Genomic DNA, 14,732 nt, shown 5'->3' with positions numbered 1-14,732 from the left:
TTTTTAATTTTTGCATTTTTGCTTGACGTTAATTGTAATTTTTCGAGCAATAAACTATATAAATAATTAATTGTAATTTTTCGAGCAATAAACTATATAAATAATTAATTGTAATTTTTCGAGCAATAAACTATATAAATAATTAATTGTAATTTTTCGAGCAATAAACTATATAAATAATTAATTGTAATTTTTCGAGCAATAAACTATATAAATAATTAATTGTAATTTTTCGAGCAATAAACTATATAAATAATTAATTGTAATTTTTCGAGCAATAAACTATATAAATAATTAATTGTAATTTTTCGAGCAATAAACTATATAAATAATTAATTGTAATTTTTCGAGCAATAAACTATATAAATAATTAATTGTAATTTTTCGAGCAATAAACTATATAAATAATTAATTGTAATTTTTCGAGCAATAAACTATATAAATAATTAATTGTAATTTTTCGAGCAATAAACTATATAAATAATTAATTGTAATTTTTCGAGCAATAAACTATATAAATAATTAATTGTAATTTTTCGAGCAATAAACTATATAAATAATTAATTGTAATTTTTCGAGCAATAAACTATATAAATAATTAATTGTAATTTTTCGAAAAAAAAAATGTTTGAAACAAAAAACAAACAAAAACATTTTGGTTAAAAATGATTTCAATGGGGATTAATTTGATTTTATGGAGAAAATATTCATAGTGGGGCAGGTTATTTCAATATTACATAAGAATCTTTCACTTAGTGATACAAGCACCAAAATTGGCACAAATGACGTTCAGAACATGCATTTTAAGAAAAGAACGTTGGCCATCAGAAAATTCAAGATGGCTGCAGAAGCAAACCCGACAAATTTCAATTTTGATGCTTGTATCACCAAGTGAAAGATTGTTTCAGCAATCTGCCCCACTATTATAGGATTAAATAGATTTAAGGATTAATGTGATTAAAAATAGTGTCACAATGAAAATGTTAATAGGTAAAAATGGTTTTATGGGAAAAATATTAATGAATTTAAAATGGTTTTAAGAGAAAACATTAATCGGGTTAAAATGGTTGTGTAGGGAGCATATTAAAAATGGTTATGTGGAGCTTATATTAACCGAGTTATAGTAATAGTGTTAAAGGGAAAATTATAAAATAGGGTTATAAATGGTTTAAGGAGAAAATATTAATAGGGTAGAATTTATTTTATTCTTACCTCCATTCTTTACTGAATTCATTTGGCCTTATTTCTTTTGTATGTTTATAAATATTTCCGTTCTTTCCTACAAGGGTATTGTCTGTCTCTTCTTCGGGGCGGAATAAGTCACAAGCACCTATAAATTTAGTGGGACGAGAAATGCAATCAGTGAAATGACTGTTAAATGAAATCAATAATTGACTTTACATAAATTTTAGATAATTTTAAAGTCTTTTTGATTAAATATTTAAGAAAATATGTTCCGTATATTTCTATTATTTATTCTGTGCGATTGTAGTTATTGCACACACACACACACACACACACACACACGCACGCACGCACACATACATTTTTTTTTAATCTATAAAATAAAACCAGAATGTCCCCTATTTTAATGAAGGGAATTACTTTAATAACAAAAGGCAAATAAAAATTATTTTTTGAGCAGTCAGAGTAGTTTGTGTTCTAAAAAGAAAAAAAATATCATTTCGAATTGATTCCATCGATTTTAAGATCTTTTTCTGATTATTATTTCATTATTTAGTAATAAATAAATATTTTATAATATACATTTCCTTCATATGCACAAGTTGTCAAACATATTTCGAGCGTTTTCATTGGCTTCACAATCTATGAGAACAAAATGTATACAGAATCAAGCAGCAAGTTAGTCACTTTTCTTTCTATTTTTAAAGTTTAACTTCTTTCTAATTATACGAATTTCGATGATTAAGGTAAGTCATAATTAAGTCACATTTAATTTTTGGTTTTCTATAAACATGAAAATAATAAATAATGAATGATCCATAACGAAACGGAGAAAACAAAATGTACTAAGAATCTAAGCTGGCGTCGGTTTCTTCCAATTTTTTTCTTGAAGATACACACGATTTTTAATTGCTTTTCTTCAGTTTTATCTGCTAAATTTATTTTTAAAAAAATCCTATTTAATAATATAATTTAATTATGAAATAAAATCCACCAGAATGCATTTTGATTTCATTGTAAACTTATTTATAACTAGGGCTATGACAACAGCATATTCTTTTCATTGTTTATACTCTCGAGTCTATATCCGACGCAGACACAATTAATCAACCGAGAACCACATCACTCTACATAAAAACATATAAGATATCAATGGATATATTCTTGAGAATCAAAACAAGGAAAAGAATATGCTGTTGTCATAGCCATCTTTATAACCAACCCAATACAAACATACGTCGAGGATTGGAGTGAGTAATAGTTACTTTAACTAGTATTATTTATTTTTTAAATTAGTACTATTTCTTTTAATTAGTATTATTTGTTTGAAATAAATAATACAGTAATCTAAATAAGTGAAACATTACAAACACCCATGATTTTACAAAATAAAATCTCTCGTTAGAATTTTCAAAAATCAATCTGGGCGTTTTTACTGCTCCTTTTAATATATCGTCTAGTTTGGTTGGTTTCATTTTTTTCTTGGTATTCTTGCAGTATAGTTATAGCCGAAAAATCGAAAATTAAATAATTCCAACCAATAACTTTTTTCAAAAGAATTAAAATTTAATTTTCTACCGACCTGTATACTTTTAAAATGTAAAAATTGTAAGATTTGTTATGTCTGAATTTGTTATCGTTAAGTTGACTTAAGAATTTGCTTAGCTTTGGATAACTTCAGGCTGAAAAAATAGTAACAAAAAAATGGCTTACCCTAACATAAAGTCCGGATGGGAGTGTGGGCACTCGGACTTCGTGTTAGTGGTAGGGTAAGTTACTTTGTTACTATTTTTTGTTTGTTTTAGGAATGGAATACCACTACATGCCACTCTTCCCGGGTAACGCCAGATAGGTAAATCGAGTAATAAAGAAAATAAAGAAACAACAAAAGGTTTCTACCTTCAGTTTGTCCAATATCAGATGCTACAGCTTCGATGAATATGTTCATATTGGTATGGAATTTCGGCAATATTTTGACAAGAAGCCCAGTTGGTAAAAGAACCTATTGAGCGAGATAGAGAGAGAGATTTCAGTTATTATTAATTCAATTGCAACATTCGTTTATAAAAATCCGATTTTTGTTGTAATGCCTATGAATTCCCATTAATAGTTTAAAAATTAGTGTATTTATAAAAATAAAAGTACTTTATCAATTTAAGTGATTTTTTGGAATATGATATTTTCTTTCCATCACGGGTTCGTATATTATACAGACTTTTCTTTATTTTTGTTTTTTAAAAAAGGGAAATTTTTGGCAAGCAGAAATGATGTGTCGTTTATTTTGATTTTGCAAGTTATCGAGTATTAACTATTCTTTTTCCCCCCAAACCCTAATCTCTGTATTAATAAAACCATAAGTCAGATTCACTGTCTGTATTTATTTAGTTAAAAGTAATCAAATATTTATGAAAATCAAAATTACAATAGTGTAAAATATTAAAACAAAAATTTTAAAATCGTATTTAAAAATATAATTTTATTACAGAATAAAATCCACCAGCATGCATTTCGTTTTTTTCGTAAACATATCACTGATTTTAAATTTTGTTAATAGTTAAAAAAAAATGCATTTCTTTGTGACCATTCAAAATTTGAAAGGAATTTGGAAGCATTTAACTTGTCGAATCGAAAATCATTTCTGACTTTAAAATTCTTAACAAATCGTCGTGTATTAAAAGACTGAAAATGTTGGAAGCTATTTACACTCAATAATGCTATATATAAAGATTGAAACATTACCTTAATAATAAAATTAATTACAGCTTTATAACATTTCGATTGAACTAATAATTTAATGACCAAACGATAGCGTGATAATTAAATTTAATTTTCTAAATCCCATTAAAAATGTGCAACAAAATTAAAAGCAAAAAGATTCCCGGGTAACGTCGGGGAGATGCAGCAGGATATTTAAAAGAAATCGGCTCTTGACAACTAAGACCTGATTTGAGTGCGTTGGTGGGTGACAACAAAGCTTATATCAAACTCAAGTAATGGCGTGTTTTTTCCCCAGTCTTTACTATTATTCAACAATTTCTTATGGCATTTTAAGTATAGTTCTTGTGCTGTTCATTTGTTGCAAACACTCCGATTCAAATGCATTTTTCTCTAACAATATCCAGATTTTTTCCATGTTTTTAGCTATCCTAAATAATTTGTTTTGGCAATTCCTTCGTAGTATAACAGTATATCTTTCTCAGCCTCCTTCTTGACTTTGTATACTGCTCTTCTTGCTTCGCTCTTGGCGTTTCGGTTTCTGCAACTAGAATGCAATTTCCTTTAGATGGAACTCATAGTTGTAGCCTTGCACGCCGATGATAACCAAGACCAACACAATGGTGTATAGTCAACTAAAGGTGTATTAGCAAAAGTATGTTACAGAAGTATACTTCATGATTCTAGGACCATAACTGCCATGAACTGCAAGTGCACTAATCATGCATCAATCTAATCTAAATTTCAAACTGTGATATAATTAAAGCCCTCATTCTGGTCGACGGAATAAATGATAGAGCTGGTAGAATGATTAATGGTCTTAGGACCAAAATGTTGACCTCAGTAAATAAACGTTGGTTAGGAATCTGAGTTTATTTCTGAAAATATATTGTAGTTCTATTTCTGTGAGAGTGAGGAGTGGCAAGTAAGCTTAGCATAATTACAGACATATTCCTCCACCCTGTCTCTTGAATTGTTACGAAATCCTTATCGTAATAAATCCCTCATTCTAAATAAGCCTCGTGTGCACATTTAAATTAATTGAAAACGACAATACGCGGTGTACAAGCAACAGTATGTATGACTTGTACATACACGAAATCTAACAAAACTAAAGATACGAAATGTCGACTGGTGATGCTTAAAAGATACGTGAGTGACATTGCTATACTTACTGTGAATTCAGATCCTGCCTTGTTTGAGTATACCTTTGTTGAAGGAGTGAGGGTTCCTTTCACATACATACGGATATCAAGAGGGAAGGATACGCTTGTGCCAAATCGGATATTTATATTTCTGTATTCACATTTATCAAATACAATGACGTCATCTCCAGAACGGACAGCAACACCGCATGTGCAAGAGGCAAAACCACAATTTGTAAAGAAACCTCGAACCTGAATAAAAAAGAATAAACTACAATGATTATATCTGCTATAATAAAGTGATATTCTCGCCTCCTTGTTTGTCCACAATTTGATTACTATGCCCAAAAAGTTGTTTCATGAATTTATTATTATACTGAAAACGGACGTTCCTCTTTCATTCCGGCATGATTTTTATACATATTCAAATGAAAGCTACATTTAAGAAGTAGCCTCATTTGCATATTATATTAAAAAAATCTATTTTAATAATTAGCTCTTTGTTATTAATTGTTTCTTGCAATAGAATTATTTTAATTGTTCTATTTAGAAATATTATACGAAGATGGCTGTGTTTTATGCTTCTATGAACTGAAAATGTGGTTACTTTCAGGAAAATCGAAAGAAGTTAAGACATCTTAAATAGTATGTGACTAAAACCTTCTTCCGGCAATGTTTTAACCTTAAAACGCCGGACAATATACCGGTAGTATATGTATATATATATATGTTTATGGGGAAGTATGTTTATTCAATTTTATTTATCAAGCCCAATGTAACTATATATAACAATAAATGACAAAAGTCTATATTCCAAATTTCAAGATGTTGACCATGTTACCGTTTATTTCCTTAAGTACGTTGAAATGCACAATCTGTGACAGGCACTGTTTCATAGCACAGAATCATTTATGTAATTATTATGTACATTTTTCATGTACTTTGGAATATAAACTTTTGTTATATATTATATATATTGCTCTGTATATATATATATATATATATATATATATATATATATATATATATATAAGTGTCTGTGTCTGTGTACATTTTCCTACGCAATAATTGTCAATTTTCAGTCTACAAACTCGAAATTTGACATACAGTGTACTGAGATTTGGGAAAATCGATGTGATCGGTTTTCGGCCAGAAATTTGGCTGTTAAAGGGTCAAAGTTAAACGATTTGACCTTTGAGAACTCTACCAAACTCATCCGACAATTTTGTGTACAAACAATTGAAATTTTAGATATAGGTTCCTTGGACATGGATCTAACTTATAACTCGATTGAGCCCAAAACAATAAATACTAAGGGGTTATAATAGGGGACAAAGTTAAAAAATATTCACCGCTGCGGTCTCTACCAAATTACTCAGACAATTTCTGGTCTAAACATTTGAAATTTTACATAAAGGTATTCAGAGATAAGGCAAGCTTTTTAATCGGTTTGTGTCGAAAATTTTTAGTTACCAATATATAAATGTATGTATGTATTTTTGCATGTGTGCCTAAAATTTTCGACAGAGGCGATGAATTTTTACGAGATCAGTATCGTTTTGAAGTTTGACCTTTCAGACGATAAATATCGAAAAATTTGGCTAAAAGCATTCATATTTTCACTTTCAACTGGGCACTTATCTACTGGGAACTTTTCTATAGGGAGGGTTCGCTTTTTTCGCCGATATTTTCGAAAGTCATCCTCTCCTTTCCATTGTCTAGCCTTAATTTAAACCTACGTCACTTCCGGTTTGACGGTTGTCGTAACAGCAAAGACGTCAGGAACACAAATTTTTCGACAAGATACTCAGATGAGATATATTAAAATTTCCTTAATCCGCAAATTTTTAAAGAAATGCATTCTTCTCATCAGAGGAAAAGATATTCTCAAATGAATATTATGGCGAAGCTCTAAATGTGCCGGTCATCTGAAAGCCACACATGCAAGTGTATCTAAGCATATAAGACACCATCCGTTTACAATGTATTGCTCAGGTTGGCCAACTCCTCAACTACTCGCAATCTAATTCTATGCACAAAGATGTTAGGTTTGATTGTTTTGGTTTACGGCATATCAACTCTTTTCGGATTATTTAATGCATATTCCGGTTATTTAGGTAAATGTTTTATGCCTCTAATTTTTTTATATCTTCAAATATTTATCCATGATATTTGGTTTGATTGTTTTGTAGATGAAGAGGGAGATAACTCTGATCGTCCTTCCAATGTTATTGGATTGACATTCACTTCTGAATCGATATCAATACGTTTCAAACTAGGAGGATACGTACTTCATTCAATTATATGACATGTAATTATATTAGTCTTACCTCAAATTCCATTCCTTTCCGCTTGTACAAAACGAATTCACCTTCCATAAAGTTATTATAGTATCTGTTTTGAAAACCAAAAATCAAAAAATTAGAAACACATTTGAATGCAGTCAGTCATTTTCAGTTTGAAAAAAAAAATCAATATAAGAGAAAAGGCTACGAACTGGGAAAACTTAATGAAGATGCTCGTGTTTACAGAAGCCAAAGTTAATTTTAGAAAAATTACGGTATTTATGCAGAATAAGAACTGTGCTATCATCAGAATTTTGGGGGAATTTTACATAAAATGCCGAAAAATACCGAACGAAAATTGTGAGAATTTTTTCTTTGGCCAATTTTTTGGTTGTTTACAAAAATAGAATTGAACGTTTAATTTCGTCCTGTTTTAATCTTTTCTTTTCCAGTTGCGCATGCGCCAACGAAATCGAAAATAAGCGAAATGGTGAAAATCAACAAACGTAATTTTTATCAACAAAAAACGAAATAATTTTTTTAAAACAAACAATTTTTATTAACAAAAAATGAAAGAATGTACTTTTTTTTGTTAATTTTACTTGGGTTCTATCTTAATATTTTCACTTAAAATGGCTAATTGTGGAGATTTTCGCATATGCTGAAAACGAATATCGCATTAAAATTTTCCGCAAACAAGTAGTTTTTCGGATATTAAGCAATGAAATTCCTTGTGTTAAAAGTAGCGGCCATTGTTGTACGCACAAGGGCCAACATATTTTGGTTTGCGATTTAAATGCGATAATCGTTTTCAGCATACCCGAAAATGTATGAAAGTCATCATTTTAAAGGAAATGTTAAGGTGGAAACCAAGTAAAAATTTACCAAAAAAGTAAATTCTTTCGTTTTTTGTTAATAAAAATTACATTTGTTGATATTTTTTTCGATTATTTTCGATTTCGTTGGCACATGCGCAATTGGAAAAGAAACGATTTAAACGGGACGAAATTAAAATGTCCATTTCATTTTTGTTAAACAACCATAAAAAAGCACTTTCGACAAACTTTATCCAATATTCTTTTTGGGGTTTTTATTACTGTACACATAGATTCGAAAAAGTTGTCAAAAAACAAATATATAACAAATAAATGTTATCAAAGGCAAAATAAGTTACTTTTCTACCTAACTGGATATATTTTTTGTGTTTTTATTCAATGTAACATTCAGCTCGAAAAACACGCAGTGTTTACCGATATATTGGAAAATTCAAAATGGCGACCGACTGTCTCTTTAACACGGTAAGTTTGGGAAAAAGATGTTATAAATAATAAAGTAGACGAAATACTATTAAAAAACAACCGAATATATGTCAACTTATGTCACCGTAACATATATTGAGCGAATTTCTAACAGTATTTTGTCTAGTTTATTATTTATAATACCTTTTCCCAAACTTACCCTCTCCGAGAGAGAGTCGGCCGCCATTTTGAATTTTCCAATACATCGGTAAACACTGCATGTTTTTAGAGTTGAATAAACATGTTACACTGAATAAAAACACAAAAAAATATCCAGTTAGGTAGAAAAGTAACTTATCTTGCTTTTGATAACATTTATTTGTCATATATTTGTTTTTTGACAACTTTTTCGAATCTATGTGTACAGTAATACAAACCCTCTTTTTGTTGTTACGAAGAAAATAACTAAAAATTTAATATGTTATTTGCTAAACTAAAAATTGAATATGTTATTTGCTAAACTAAAAATTGAATATGTTATTTGCTAAACTAAAAATTTAATATGTTATTTGATAAACTGAAAATTTTAATATGTTATTTGCTAAACTAAAAATTTTAATATGTTATTTGCTAAACTAAAAATTGAATATGTTATTTGCTAAACTAAAAATTGAATATCTTATTTGCTAAACTAAAAATTTTAATGTTATTTGCTAAACTAAAAATTTGATATGTTATTTGCTAAAATAAAAATTTAAGTTTAAAAAGTAGCGGCCATTGTTGTACGCACAAGGGCCAATATATTTTGGTTTGCGATTTAAATGCGATAATCGTTTTCAGCATACCCGAAAATGTATGAAAGTCATCATTTTAAAGGAAATGTTAAGGTGGAAACCAAGTAAAAATTTACCAAAAAAGTAAATTCTTTCGTTTTTTGTTAATAAAAATTACATTTGTTGATATTTTTTTTGATAATTTTCGATTTCGTTGGCACATGCGCAATTGGAAAAGAAACGATTTAAACGGGACGAAATTAAAATGTCCATTCCATTTTTGTTAAACAACCATAAAAAAGCACTTTCGACAAACTTTATCCAATATTCTTTTTGTTGTTACGAAGAAAATAACTAAAAATTTAATTTTCTTTGCTAAACTAAAAATTTAATATGTTATTTGCTAAACTAAAAATTTAATATGTTATTTGCTGAACTAAAAATTTGATATGTTATTTGCTAAAATAAAAATTTAATATGTTATTTGCTAAACTAAAAATTTTAATATGTTATTTGCTAAACTAAAATTTTAATATGTTATTTGCTAAACTAAAAATTTGATATGTTATTTGCTAAACTAAAAATTTTAATATGTTATTTGCTAAACTAAAAATTTAATATGCTATTTGCTAAACTTAAAATTTAATATTGTTATGTAATGGATGGCTGGAACCATCCGATACATAACTGAAAAGAAAAAAAACTTCTTTAAAACAAGATAATAAAAGATTTAAAAGGTGGGCATCGAATAATCGATTGTCCACCAGTCGAAACGAAAAAGTGATCACGTCGTAAACAAAGAAATCGGATGACAATTTTTTTGTTTACAAAACAAGGAACGTGACATTCCTTGCAACTTGGAATGTATAGAAAGTTAGCATGTGAGATAAATTAACGTTTATCAATAAAGCCAATAGTGGTCAGCTGAAGAGAAATCGGTCACGATGGCTCTAGGTCAGGAGGTGGCGAAAAGTTGTCAAAACGTGACCAACAGACACGCGCACCGGTATCGAGCAGTATGATTGACAGATCGCGTGGATTGGAAAAAACCCAAGCGAAAGACATATGCTAATATAAGACATGATTTTTGGAGTCTAACCAGACGAGGAGGAGAGAAGAGAGAAGAGGCAGAGAAGAGAAGAAGAAGAGAAGAGAGAGACGACGATAGGAAACATGCGATTGTCGAGAGAATAACGTTTCCACACACCCCTCTCCATCACTGAAATGAACAGTAAGCCACACTGTTAAATTTTGAACTATTGAAAATCTCTATGTAAAACGAGAAAATAATTTCAAAACAAAATATATTTTTATATAAAAAGTCAGGGTGTCTTACGTCTTGATTTGTTATGCTGAGTTACGTCTGACCTTTGTGTGCATGTTGAATTCTGTTTAGTCAGAATCATTATTTTGACAGGTATGACAGCCGGAGAAAAGCCGAGAGGAAAAAAATGCACAGCCAAGGGGGAAATAACACTGCCGTCTTAGCCGTCACCATAACAACAAGAAAACTAAACAACTAGACGATCAATAAAAGACGGCTACTGGGTTTTTGTTGCAGCGGGGACTAACTAACAACGACCGTTCCCAACCTAGGGGTCCTGGCGCAATATAACAATATGTTATTTGCTAAACTAAAATTTTAATATGTTATTTGCTAAACTAAAAATTTAATATGTTATTTGCTAAACTAAAAATTAAAATATGTTATTTGCTAAACTAAAAATTTAATATGTTATTTGCTAAACTAAAAATTTAATGTTATTTGCTAAACTAAAAATATTAATATGTTATTTGCTAAACTAAAATTTTTAATGTTATTTGCTAAACTAAAAATCTGATATGTTATTTGCTAAACTAAAAATTTAATATGTTATTTGCTAAACTAAAAATTTAATATGTTATTTGCTAAACTAAAAATATTAATATGTTATTTGCTAAACTAAAAATTTAATATGTTATTTTCTAAAATAAAAATTTAATATGTTATTTGCTAAACTAAAAATTTGATATGTTATTTGCTAAACTAAAAATTTTAATATGTTATTTGCTAAACTAAAAATTTTAACGTTATTTGCTAAACTAAAAATTTAATATGTTATTTGCTAAACTAAAAATTTGATATGTTATTTGCTAAACTAAAAATTTAATATGTTATTTGCTAAAATAAAAATTTGATATGTTATTTGCTTAACTAAAAATTTTGATATGTTATTTGCTAAACTAAAAATTTAATATGTTATTTGCTAAACTAAAAATTTAATATGTTATTTGCTAAACTAAAAATTTAATATGTTATTTGCTAAACTAAAAATTTAATATGTTATTTGCTAAACTAAAATTTTAATATGTTATTTGCTAAACTAAAAATTTAATATGTTATTCGCTAAAATAAAAATTAAAGCAAAACGAATGATGGATAAACTTACAAATTATTAAACGTGCGGATGTGTGGATCTCCTGTCACTGAACAAATCCCCCTTTTTGGATTTTTAAAATCTCTGTTTTCAACTGTGATCTGTAAAGAAAGAAAAAGAAATATTAAATCCTAGCATAATTTTGACCCATTTCTTCAATCTGATAAACCAGGGACGTTCACTTGCTGAATCCCATGAAAGTGGTAATTTCTCCGTCGTGCAAAACATAAACACGTTTAATACACGAGACAAAATTAGTAAGTACATGTTTCACCATTATCCGCATTGTTAATGATTTACGGATGCTTCGTCTTAAATCGTGAAAAGACGAATGCGCTTTATAAAGGGTACCCCCCCCCAAAAAAAAGGGCCCCAACTCTTATTAGGCCCCGTTTCTTAGTGTTTTGTCCGAATGAAATGAAACTTTGGTCATAACTAGTTAATTATATTCAAAACATCACATCAAAACACTAGGGTCTTTGGCCTTTTTTTCTCCGTTCTACACCATATGTTCTAGATGGCCTCCATTTAGCTTTTGTTTTTTTTTGTTCACCATGTATATGCATGAATATTGGTGGCGTATAAAATTCGTCAGTGATGCAGTGCGTAACAGTACGTTAGTAACAAAATAATAAATGGAGATTGGGTGAGAAGAAAAAGAAGAATATGATAATGAAAAACAAGAAAGGGAAGAAGAAAAAAAGAAGAAGAAGAAAGACAAAAAAGAGAAGAAGAAAGAGAAAAAGAAAAGAAAGAAACAGAAAAAGAAGAAAAAGAAAAAAAAGATGACTCTAGTGAATGTCAGACGGCGAAGAAAAACAGAAATTTAGTGGAGCTCAGTCAGTAATTATCGTCATCGTGGTTTTTGTTAATATTCATTTTAGAGATTTGATTACAACAGGAAAAACTGGAGGGACGATGTCGATCTGGCTTCAGATCGAAAACGATGGCATACTGACTGCCTTGTGCGTTGCAAGACGCGGGTGTTTCTAAGTCTAGGTCTGATGTAAGTCTGAGGTGGGCAACACCAGAAAACGCCCCATGCTTGTTCTCCATGCAAGCATCAGTTAGGTTGAATGCAGTCAAATAGCTTCTTACACACTCACACCAGGTCGTTTTGGATGTTAGAAATCAACTGATCTTTAGTCAAATCTTTATCCCTCTTTCTCTCGTCCATCCTTATCACTCATGTTTTCATCAGCCTTTCCTTGTGAACTGGACCTGCTACCTCAACTGTCCTACATCTATTAACCCAAGAACTCTCATTCATTCTTTCAAAATTTCTATCGAAATCTGCTCTGCATACGACTCCTTATGTTGTATCACGCTACAAACTCTATCATTTATTCTGCCTACCAGAATTAGTGTTTTAATGATATACCAGTTGGTTCAGATTTCATCTTCCTTTGAGGTCATCAGATTGTAGTTTACCTTTAACACTCACATAACACATCTATCATATCATTCTCATATCATTTCTATCCATCAAACACATATCCTGGACACTGACACTTTTTGAGTCAGGTTTCACAGATAAAGAAGAAAAAAGAGTGAGGAAGAAAAAGTGGACCATCTAATTAATCTACCGACTTTTTATTTTGACATCCCATATTTATTAGATTTATTAGAATTTAATTTTCAGAATGTAAGATATTATATAATTATTTCTACAGCCAAACCACGTCGCAGCTCACAAGAACCATGACAGCCAACAAAATTCGAGTCTTGGACTTCCGGTTTGTTGGCTGTCATGGCTCTTGTGAGCTACAACGTGATTTGACTGTGGAAATAATTATTATACTTTATTCGTTTTCCTTAGATCGTTGCTTAAAAGTGTCAGCATATCATTCTATAATATTCTGCTTGTTTCTTCCTTTGTTAGTCCATACGTTGGGCTTAAAAAAAAAGCCAAATACAATTTTTGAAAGCCAAACTACTTCAAAAAAGGCTAAATTCACGGAATTTGACTTTTTTAAAAACCAATCTTTCAAACTTTGATTATACATAAATAAATTAATCAGGCATATAGTGGGGCAGATTGCTGAAACAATCTTTCACTTGGTGATACAAGCATCAAAATTGAAATTTGTCGGGTTTGCTTTTGCAGCCATCCTGAAGTTTCTGATGGTTAACGTTCTGAATGGCATTTTGGTGCTTGTATCGCTAAGTGAAAGATTCTTATGGAATAGTGAGATAACCTGCCCCACTAATAAAGAAAACTAAAAAAGGTTTTAGACAAAACATAGTATGATTCGGGGAAAAAATGAAAGTGGTAATATTTACTGGTCGAAAACTAGAGTTTGGAATAAGTGCGATTTTTTTTTTCATTTATGGGAGATGGCCACGAGAAGCGACCGTTGGCAAGATTGCAAATTCTTTTATTTCAAGCAGTCGAGTTCATATTAAAATAACCCTTTTTAAATGTATGCATATATACATGTATGGCCCGATTAACCTCCCCCACCAAAATAAAACCTGGTAACTCTGGACAAGAATATGAAGGTGACTTTCTTTTGATGTAGCTTCGTTTTTGAATATCATAATAACATATGATCATTGTTGTAATTGTGTGAGAAAGGAACTCATAGTAATTTCAACATGCAACAATTCTTCACTGAAGGAAGAAATCAAGGAAACGTTACATAAAAAAGGGAACATTCGAAAGAAACAAGGCAAAAGAAAAAGAACTGTTTGCCAAGAAGCGCTGGATTGAAGGTGTAAATTAAAAGTTCCTTTAAGTTAACTAGATTTGTTAGTTCACAATCAAACAGAAGTAAATGTTTTTCTCTTTTCTTGTATCCATTCGCATGTTGACATGTAAGTTGTGAAAAAAAGTAGTTACAAAGACTATACTACTAATTAATCAGTTATTTTTATACCTTTTATTATTTTAAGAGATTATATATATATATATATATATAAGAGAGAGAGAGAGAGAGAGAGAGAGAGAGAGAGAGAGAGAGAGAGAGAGGAT

At 29.8% G+C, this 14,732-nt stretch overlaps 1 protein-coding gene across 1 annotated transcript in view; it reads right to left on the bottom strand.

Annotated features, from left to right (window-relative positions):
* Positions 1–14,732, bottom strand: part of LOC145284085 (uncharacterized) — a 473,693-nt gene that overhangs the window by 53,139 nt on the left and 405,822 nt on the right. The window contains exons 113-117 of the mRNA XM_080133151.1: positions 11,771–11,859; positions 7,376–7,439; positions 5,076–5,297; positions 3,085–3,187; positions 1,213–1,330 (exon numbers count right to left, since the gene is read on the bottom strand). Coding sequence (XP_079989277.1) covers positions 1,213–1,330; positions 3,085–3,187; positions 5,076–5,297; positions 7,376–7,439; positions 11,771–11,859 — 596 coding nt within the window. The remainder of the gene's footprint in view (positions 1–1,212; positions 1,331–3,084; positions 3,188–5,075; positions 5,298–7,375; positions 7,440–11,770; positions 11,860–14,732) is intronic.

Source organism: Euprymna scolopes, chromosome 8, assembly GCF_053919585.1.
Source record: "Euprymna scolopes isolate OS-2025 chromosome 8, ASM5391958v1, whole genome shotgun sequence".
NCBI lineage: Eukaryota > Metazoa > Mollusca > Cephalopoda > Sepiida > Sepiolidae > Euprymna > Euprymna scolopes.
Note: the sequence above shows the minus strand (reverse complement) of the source record. Positions and strands in the feature narration are given on the sequence as shown.